This window comes from Palaemon carinicauda, chromosome 2 (genome assembly GCF_036898095.1).
Source record: "Palaemon carinicauda isolate YSFRI2023 chromosome 2, ASM3689809v2, whole genome shotgun sequence".
In the NCBI taxonomy this organism is placed as follows: domain Eukaryota; kingdom Metazoa; phylum Arthropoda; class Malacostraca; order Decapoda; family Palaemonidae; genus Palaemon; species Palaemon carinicauda.
Genome location: NC_090726.1, coordinates 173,978,863 through 173,988,862, shown reverse-complemented (window position 1 = coordinate 173,988,862; position 10,000 = coordinate 173,978,863). Strand labels below are relative to the sequence as shown.

The following is a 10,000-nucleotide window of genomic DNA, read 5'->3' as shown; positions in this document are numbered from 1 at the left end:
AGAGTTGGTGGATTTAAAATGGAGCTAGTGGAGGTTGAAGAGCTAATAAAACCCAGGGTAAAAAGTAAATATCAGGAAAGGTTGAAAATGGCATATGACGAAGTGAGAGTAAGAGAAGCTGCTAATTTAGAGGAGGAGTGGAAGTTAGTAAAAGAAAATTTTGTTGGGATTGCAAGTGATGTGTGTGGTAAGAAAGATGTTGGAGGCAGCATGAGGAAGGGCAGTGAATGGTGGAATGAAGGAGTGAAGGTAAAAGTGGAAGAGAAAAGGAGGGCTTTTGAAGAATGGCTGCAGAGTAATAGTATAGAGAAGTATGAAAAATATAGAGAGAAAAAGGTGTAAGTATAGCGCAAGGTACGTGAGGCAAGTAGGACAGCTGACCTGAGGTGGGGTCAGGGATTGGGTCAGTCATATGAAGAGAATAAGAAGAAGTTTTGGAAAGAAGGGAAGAAAGTAAGGAAGGCTGTCTCAAGAAGTGAAGAGACAGTGAAAGATGGAAATGGAAGGTTGTTAAAAGGAGAGGAGGCAAGGAAAAGGTGGGTAGAATATTCTGAAAGTTTACTGAATGTAGAGGATAATAGGGAGGCTGATATAATTGCTGTTGCAGGTGTTAAGGTGCCGGTGATGGGAGATAAGACGAAGAGAAAAATTACAATAGAGGAATTAGGGAGATCACTAGATGAAACAAGAGTAGTGTGACGGCCGAGAGAAGGTTGTGAACTCAAAGGCAGTATGGAAGCAACTGAGTTAATTTATTATAGAGCACTCTCCTTTATATACAAAATCCCAAGGCAACAGGAATTTTCCTTTTCAGACGACAGACAATGTTACAGAGGCGAAACGCAGACATGTTTATTCTGGTTCTTTTTAGTGCGAGGGAAGAGCGAAGATACAAGCATAATATATACAAAGTGAATTATGTACGATCGTGTGACACACGGTCGGTACATGGCTCCCCCCATAAAAATGACATACTGTACATGTTAAATAGGGCGCCCAGATCTAGAGAGGCGAACTGTAGGCGGGTCATCTGGCAGAAGATAAGCAGGTTTTAGACGATCAATGGAGATCCAGTCTTCTTTGCCACGAATGTTTAGTAGGAATGCTTTCGGACTGCGGCGGATCACAAGGAAAGGGCCCGTGTAAGGGGGTGTTAACGCTGGCTTGCTAGTGTCGTTGCACAGGAAGACGTGCATTGCAGAGTGCAAGTCTGTTGGTATGTGATGCTTCGCTGGGGGCTTGTAAGTCTGGTGGCATGGAGTAAATTTTCCCATGACATGACGTATGCGCTGGAGATCGTCGGAGGAGGTTGTAGAAGGAAAAAATTTGGCAGGGATGACCTACGGGTCACCATACACCATTTCAGCTGCCGAGACGTCGAGGGCGTCTTTAGGAGTGATCCTTAGTCCCAGGAGGACCCAGGGAAGCTGAGTAAACCAGTTGCAATCCTTGCAGCGGGACATCAAAGCTGCTTTGAGGGTGCGATGAAAACGTTCAACCATTCCATTGGCAGCGGGGTTATAGGCCGTTGTCTGATGTAGGGTGATGCCCAGTTGATTCGCTAATGATGTCCACAATTTAGAGGTGAAAGTGGTTCCCCTGTCAGAAGTAATATGCTTAGGGATACCAAATCTTGCAATCCATCCAGAGAGTAAGGCCGATGTACATGAGGCGGACGTTACAGTTTCCATGGAAATGGCTTCAGGCCAACGAGTGGAGCGGTCGATGACGGTAAACAGGTAACGATGTCATTGTGATGTGGGTAGGGGGCCTACAACGTCGACGTGAATGTTTGCGAAACGACGCTGAGGTTGAGGACAGGTGCCGACTCCGGAATCCGTGTGTCGATGTACTTTGGAAGTTTGGCAAGAAGTACAGGCGCGGACCCAATCCTTAGCATCCTTAGAAATGCCGTGCCAAATGAACTTTGCCTTCAGCAGCTGTGCAGTAGAATGGCACGAGGGATGTGAAAGGCCGTGAATGAGATCAAACACCTGCCAGCGCATGGGAGCAGGAATCCAAGGTCGCGGTCTACCAGTACTGACGTCACAGAGGAGGGCGGTGTTGGAGTCTTCGAGGGGGAAGTCTTCCCATCGAAGGGACGTGCAGGATGTCCTACATGCTTGATACTCTGGATCCAGTCATTAGGCTTCAGCCAAGGCGTTGTAATCCAATCCCAGTTGAATGGCAGCCAACGTGTTTCTTGACAGGGCATCGGCAACAGGATTCATTTTCCCAGGGACGTATTGAAGGGTGCAATTGTATTCAGCCACGGCGGAGAGATGTCGGCATTGCCGGGAGGACCATGCATCAGACTGTCGAGTAAAGTTGTGCACCAGAGGCATGTGGTCTGTGTGAATGACGAAGGGCGTACCCTCTAAGAAATGGCGAAAGTGACAGACAGCCAAGTGCACCGCCAGCAATTCTCGATCGAAGGTAGAATAACCCGATTCTGTCTTGGACAGTTTTCTGCTGAAGAAGGCCAATGGGCAGGGCGAGCCCAACGGTGGAGAGAAGGAGAGGGGCATGTGGGATAGGAAAAGGGAGAGCCGCAGCAGTTGATAGGGCCTTCTTTGCATTGCAGAAGGCTGCTTCTTGAAGGGGATCCCATTTCAGGTCCTTTGGCTTGCCCTTGAGGGAGGCGTAGAGGGGAGCAAGAGTGGTGGCAATGGCTGGCAGAAAACGGTGATAATAGTTGATCATGCCCAAGAATTCCTGCAGAGCTTTGACGGTCGAGGGCGCGGGGAAGTTCTGAACGGCTGCTACCTTCTCAGGGAGGGGATGGACTCCTTCAAGAGTGATGCGGTGCCCTAAGAACAAAACTTCGTTGGTGCCAAAGGTACACTTGTCGCACCGGACTAAAAGGCCGTTTTGTTGTACGCGGTCGAGCACGATACACAGGTGACGGAGGTGTTCCTCTTTTGAGGAGGAGAACAAAAGTATGTCGTCCACATAACATACACAGAAAGGTAGGTCCCCTAGGATGCCATCCATGAGACGTTGAAACGTGTCCCCGGCGTTACGAAGGATAAAAGAGGAGTAATTGAAGGTGTATGTACCAAACGGAGTGGTAATGGCAGTCTGGGGGATGTCTTTTGGGTTCATAGGCACCTGATATTACCCCTTCAGGGGGTCGAGCACAGAGAAAACCTTTACTTTGTCACTCCGGGGTCACCAATGTGACGGCCGAGAGAAGGTTGTGAACTCAAAGGCAGTATGGAAGCAACTGAGTTAATTTATTATAGAACACTCTCCTTTATATACAAAAGCCCAAGGCAACAGGAATTTTCATGTTCAGAAGACAGACAGTGTTACAGAGGAGAAACGCAGACATGTTTATTCTGTTTCTTTTTAGTGTGAGGGAAGAGCGAAGATACAAGCATAATATATACAAAATGAATTATGTACAATCGTGTGACACACGGTTGGTACAGTAGGAAAACCATCTGGTATGGATGGTGAGAGAGCTGAGATGTTGAAGGAAGTGGGTGTGACTGTACTTTGATGGTTGGTGAGATTGTTTAATATGTGTTTTGTGTTGTCAATGGTCCAGTAGATTGGGTTTGTGCATGTATTTTACCACTATATAAGGGTAAGGGAGATGTGCATGAGTGTTGTAATTCAAGAGGTAAAAGTTTGTTGAGTATAGTTGGAAAAGTGTATGGTAGAGTAATGATTAATAGGATTAAGGATAAAACAGAGAATACAATCTTAGAAGTACAGGGTGGTTTTAGAAGAGGTAGGGGTTTATGAATCAGATCTTTACAGTTAGGCAGATATGCGAGAAATATTTAGCAAAAGGTAAGGAGGTGTATGTTGCGTTTATGGAACTGGAGAAAGCGTATGATAGAGTTGATAGGGAAGCAATGTGGAATGTGATGAGGTTATATGGAGTAAGTGGAAGGTTGTGGCAAGCATTGAAAAGTTTCTACAAAGGTAGTAAAGCATGTGTTAGAATAGGAAATGAAGTGAGTAATTGGTTTCCAGTGAGAGTGGGGCTGAGACAGGGATGTATGATGTCACCGTGGTTGTTTAACTTGTATGTTGATGGAGTGGTGAGAGAGGTGAATGCTCGAGTGCTTGGACGAGAATTAAAACTAGTAGACGAGAATGACCATGAATGGGAGGTAAATCAGTTGTTGTTTGTGGATGATACTCTACTGGTAGAAGACACAGAAGAGAAGCTTGACCTACTAGTGACAGAATTTGGAAGAGTGTGTGAGAGAAGGAAGTTGAGAGTTAATGTGGGTAAGAGTAAGGTTATGAGATGTACGAGAAGGGAAGGTGGTGCAAGGTTGAATGTCATGTTGAATGGAGAGTTACTTGAGGAGGTGGATCAGTTTAAGTACTTGGGGTCTGTTGTTGCAGCAAATGGTGGAGTGGAAGCAGATGTATGTCAGAGAGTGAATGAAGGTTGCAAAGTGTTGGGGGCAGTTAAGGGAGTAGTAAAATATGGAGGGTTGGGCATGAATGTAAAGAAAGTTCTACATGAGAAAGTGATTGTACCAGCTGTGACGTATGGATCGGAGTTGTGGGGAATGAAAGTGATGGAGAGACAGAAATTGAATGTGTTTGAGATGAAGTGTCTAAGGAGTATGGCTGGTGTATCTCGAGTAGATAGGGTTAGGAACGAAGTGGTGAGGGTGAGAACTGGTGTAATAAATGAGTTAGCAGCTAGAGTGGATATGAATGTGTTGAGGTGGGTTGGTCATGTTGAGAAAATGGCTGTCTGCTAAAGAAGGTGATGAATGCAAGAGTTGATGAAAGAAGTACAAGAGGAAGTCCAAGGTTTGGGTGGATGGATGGAGTGAAGAAAGCTCTGGGTGATAGGATGATAGATGTGAGAGAGGCAAGAGAGTGTGCTAGGAATAGGAATGAATGACGAGCGATTGTGACGCAGTTCCGGTAGGCCCTGCTGCTTCCTCCGGTGCCTTAGATGACAGCAGAGGTAGCAGCAGTAGGGGATTCAGCATTATGAAGCTTTATCTGTGGTGGATAACGGGGTAGGGTGGGCTGTGGCACTCTAGCAGTACTAGCTGAACTCAGTTCCTAGTCAGGCTGGGAGGAACGTAGAGAGTAGAGGTCCCCTTTCTGTTTTGTTTCATTTGTTGATGTCGGCTACCCCCCAAAATGGGGGGAAGTGCCTTGGTATATATATCAATATAAATATATATGTATATATATATATATATATATATATATATATATATATATATATATATATATATATATATATATATATATATATATATATGTGTGTGTGTGTGTGTGTGTGTGTGCGTGTGTGTGGGTGTGTGTGTGTGTGTGTTACGACCCCTGGGAGGCGTAACTAAAGTTCTTTCAATGATTGTTTTCAGTAAAAATGTAACTCAGGGTTAAAGGTCAGAAGATACAAAACACTCAATAAACTTCAAAATATTTAATACTTAAATCTAACAAATAAAGAAGTCAACATTGTCTGACATTGCAAATACCACAACCAGACAAACAAAAATAACCAATACACATAACCATGAATCACTCTGGATTCCCTATAATTAATGATCTAAGGCTCAAACTAAGATATAGTAAAAATAAATAATTAACCTAATAGGATCCTTTAACTTTAGCTGGCCAGACCAGACATTAACTTTAAATTAATTAGTAGCCTAAAAGAAGTCTTAGCTACTAGGCACATGAAAATAATTATAATTAATTTCCCTAATATAATACAACACAGCAAACATGCCTTTAACTATTTTCGCCGGGATAACCGTACCTCTGGTTACCACGACAAAAGAAATGACAAAATATACATATGACTACACTAACCTAATTACAATATAAATACAACGCTCCTCATCTTCTCAGTAAGAATAAATGAGGGGAGAGGCACAACTTAAACGTCATCTTCTCTTCCTTCCAATAAGTAGGTCAGGCACAGTATGCCAGGTCCAATAATCCGCTAACAAGCAAACACAGATAATCTGCCTTACCTGCCAACGGCCTCCCTACAGGCCACCTCACTAGCTAGCAAGCTCCCAACATCAGTGCAGCTGCAATAAGTAACTAGGACCAGGTAGCCAGAGACTCGACCAACTCCCTGGGATCTCCCTCACGTCAGTAAACGGCGGGGCAGACTCCGGTCGCAAGTGACAGTAGCACCGGCCAGTATCTGGAATACACTGTCCAACAGCAAGGCAACACTCGAGTCGCAGGTGACAAGAGCACCTGCAGACGATAAACCAAGACGAGAATCCGTCAATCACTTTCCAGCGCCGTGGTCCAAATTCAATAGATAAGCGGTCATCAGGAAAATTTTCAATGGTTAATGCAGCTTAATGTTTGTGGATGGGAGAGTGCTCAAGCCAGAACTGTCTTCTGTCCGAGCACCTACCTCCGACATCAACACTCTTTCGTCATCATTCGGGCAAACAAAATACAATTATTAACACTATAGTTCAAAACAAGGTAATTAAGCGGGGAGTAGGCGAGAAACAATCAACAACACACCACTTTATAACTACTTTAAGCTATAGTGGAAACCACTTAAAACTAGAACAAGGTTGACTTAAACAAATGAGAATTTTACTTTAATAGAAAATTTACTTTACTCTAATACCTTCCTCCCCGAAATAAAAAAAAAAAATTGTCTTTTTTTTTCTTAAATTACCAAAAATATACAACCTGAAAAACAGGTACAAAAACAATAATACAAAGGTCATTAACATGAAAAGTTAAACTAGGATTAAACAACCCAGACAACATACAAGATAAATCACTTAATCTTAACCAACACCAACAAGTACACGAGATATCTTTATCAAAATTTCACCAACCAATGTCAAATTAGGACAGCACCTACATAAATCTCGCTAACCAAGACAGGATAGTCACCTAAACACCCCTCAATTTAAAGTATACTAGAAGGGGTGTTCACCTTAACTCACTAGAGATACGAGCAGGGCAGCGTACGAGGGAGGCAAGGCTGGCCTATCCACTCCATGAGAGTGTGTCAGGAATATTGTTTTCAGAACCCTTAATATGCTTAATTACTAATTTAAATTCCTGCAGTAACAAAGCCCAACGCAAGATCCTCTGGTTGGCCCCTTTCATCCGCTCTATAAACACCAGAGGATTATGATCAGTCCAAATCTCTACAGGAAAAGAAAAATTAGTAACATACGGCTTAAAATGTAATAGGGTACGGACCAGGGCTAAAGCCTCCTTTTTAATGGTTGAATATCGTCTTTCAGCCAACAATAATTTTCGGCTAAAATAAGATATGGGGTGTACCTCTACTTCATTATCCCTTTGAAAAAGGACACTACCTAATCCTACATCACTGGCATCTACCGCTATTACAAATGGTTTCTGAAAATCGGGAGAAGTCAAAATAGGTTTAGAGAATAAAATAGATTTAAGCTTATTAAAAGCTTCCTCACACTGATAAGTCCAATAATATTTTCTTCCCTTCTCTAATAAATTAGTCAGAGGTTGCGCAAGGTCTGAGAAAGTCCGCACAAAGCGGCGATAATACCCTGTCATTCCCAGAACTCTTCTCACCTCTCTAACATTACATGGCCTTTTCAAATTAATTATAGCCTCGAGGTTAGCTTGCTTCGGGGCTACTTGACCTAACCCAACCTTGTGACCCAAATAACAAACCTTGGCCTGTCCAAATTCACACTTGGCTAAATTAATAACCAACCCAGCCGACCTAAGTGCCTCAAACACCTTACGCAACCGCACCAAATGCGTACTCCAGTCATTACTGTATACTACCAAATCATCAATGTAAATTTCGGTTCCCTTTAAACCACAAATGACCCTATTCATAAGTCGCTGAAAAGTACACGCGGAATTCTTCATCCCAAATGGCATAACCTTACATTCATACAGCCCAAAAGGAGTTACAAATGCCGAAATTTCACGGGCTCGATCAGATAACGGAACCTGCCAATAACCCTTCAATAAATCTAGTTTGGTAATAAATTTAGCAGAACCTATCTGGTCAAGACAGTCATCAATACGCGGCAAGGGGAAGGAGTCATTTTTGGTGTGGATGTTAACCTTACGATAGTCCAACAACATGCGGAACTTCCCGTCAGCTTTGCCCACAAGAACAACAGGGGAACTCCAAGGACTAACAGAAGGCTGAATGAGGTCATGTTCTAACATATATTTAATTTCCTTCTCAACTAAATCCCTCTTTACTGTATTTAACCGGTAAAGACTTTGTTTAACAGGGGAAGTACTACCTACATCTACGTCATGACAAAGAAAACTAGTTCTACCAGGAGAGTCTCTGAATAAATCTGAAAAATAATATATTAAATTGGACATATCTTTTCTTTGAAGAGGATCTACATGCCTCAAACTTTCCTCTACCATTCCTAAATTCTGTACATTACTAAACAGTGCATCGGAGGAAACCTGATTCAATAAATCCTCCAAATCCTGAGGAGGCATTTCTACAGCTACAGCTACTGGCTCGGGTACAACTTTTGAGGGAACATCAGACTTACCATGATATGCTTTCAACCTGTTTATGTGGAAAATCCTACACTTTCTGCTTGAACCGGGAGCTTCAATCTCATAGTTCACCTCAGACAACTTCCTCAAAACATTCCACGGACCCTTATATCTAGTTCAAGAAAATTTTCAGGGTTCATACTCAAAACTAACACAATTTGCCCCGGTTCAAACGAACGGGCTTTAGAATTTCTGTCATAAACAGCCTTCATTCTATTTTGCGCAATACCTAGATTATCCCTTGCAAACTTCCAGGCGCTAACCATGCGTTTCCTTAAATCATCCACAAATTCTCCTACCTCTATCCCTCCCTTTCGATCGGCACCAAATGCTTCACAAAAAATGTCCAAAGGACCACGGACTTTATGACCAAAAATTAGGTCGAAGGGGGCTACACCGGTGGAGGCATTGGGATGATTCCTAATTGCAAACAGGGCTAGTGGAAGTTCCTTGTCCCACTCACTGCCATGGGCATACCTCTCCACCACACTCTGACTCTCCGGATGGTACGGAACACTCGTAATGTGCCGAATGGCCAGTTCGGCACATTTACCCCTAAACATTTTACTTGTGAAGTTAGTTCCACAATCAGTCTGTATAACCCGGGGTAGACCGTATCGGGAAAAATATTCAATTAGTTTTTCAAAATCTACTTTAGAGGTTATTTTCCTCAGCGGGCAGGCTTCGGGAAATCCAGAGGCTCTATCCATAATCGTTAAAATATACTCAAAACCCGTTTTTGTCTTAGGTAAAGGACCTACCACATCTACTACCAATTCCGAAAAAGGCTCTTCTATAGCAGGAATATGATTTAAGGGGGCCTTCGGAAAAACCTGGTTGGGTTTTCCTATTACCTGACCACTTCACACTCTTTCACAAAACCTTTTACTGATAATTTCATCCCAGGCCACCAACAATAATAGGCCAATTTATGAAAAGTTTTCCATACCCCAAAATGACCTGAAAAGAAATTATCGTGAGCGAGACTAACTACTGATTCCTGAAACTGAGAAGGGACTACCATTGTTCGATCCGAGAAGTCTTACTCGGATCATCAGACGCAGGTCTACTAAATCGATACAATATATTATTGATCAACCCAAACCGAGGCCTAGTCAGGTCATTAATATCCCCTAACTCAAAATTAAATTCAGCTTTCTGAGCTTGACCTACTAGTGACAGAATTTGGAAGGGTGTGTGAGAGAAGGAAGTTGAGAGTTAATGTGGGTAAGAGTAAGGTTATGAAATGTACGAGAAGGGAAGGTGGTGCAAGGTTGAATGTCATGTTGAATGGAGAGTTACTTGAGGAGGTGGATCAGTTTAAGTACTTGGGGTCTCTATTGTTGCAGTAAATGGTGGAGTGGAAGCAGATGTACGTCAGAGAGTGAATGAAGGTTGCAAAGTGTTGGGGGCAGTTAAGGGAGTAGTAAAAAATGGAGGGATGGGCATGAATGTAAGGAGAATTCTTAATGAGACAGTGATTGTA

General features: G+C 42.9%; 1 protein-coding gene across 1 annotated transcript; it reads right to left on the bottom strand.

The window, feature by feature from the left end:
- Nucleotides 1–6,094: 6,094 nt before the first annotated feature.
- On the bottom strand, nt 6,095–9,224 carry LOC137621253 (uncharacterized). Its single transcript, XM_068351646.1, has 4 exons — nt 8,668–9,224; nt 7,648–8,626; nt 7,188–7,353; nt 6,095–6,210 (listed from the first exon to the last, which is right to left on the bottom strand). Exons 1-4 carry the CDS (start codon nt 9,222–9,224, stop codon nt 6,095–6,097), a joined length of 1,818 nt encoding a protein of 605 aa, XP_068207747.1.
- Between the last annotated feature and the right edge of the window lie 776 nt (nt 9,225–10,000).

What these genes read in the sequence shown, in the direction of transcription:
- LOC137621253 (XM_068351646.1), bottom strand. Translation starts at nt 9,224, where the DNA reads ATGGATAGAGCCTCTGGATTTCCCGAAGCCTGCCCGCTGAGGAAAATA. An exon ending in TTTGAACCGGGGCAAATTGT is followed by an intron (nt 8,627 to 8,667) that starts GTTAGTTTTGAG and finishes TTCTTGAACTAG; the next exon opens with ATATAAGGGTCCGTGGAATG. An exon ending in GTGAATTTGGACAGGCCAAG is followed by an intron (nt 7,354 to 7,647) that starts GTTTGTTATTTG and finishes CCCGATTTTCAG; the next exon opens with AAACCATTTGTAATAGCGGT.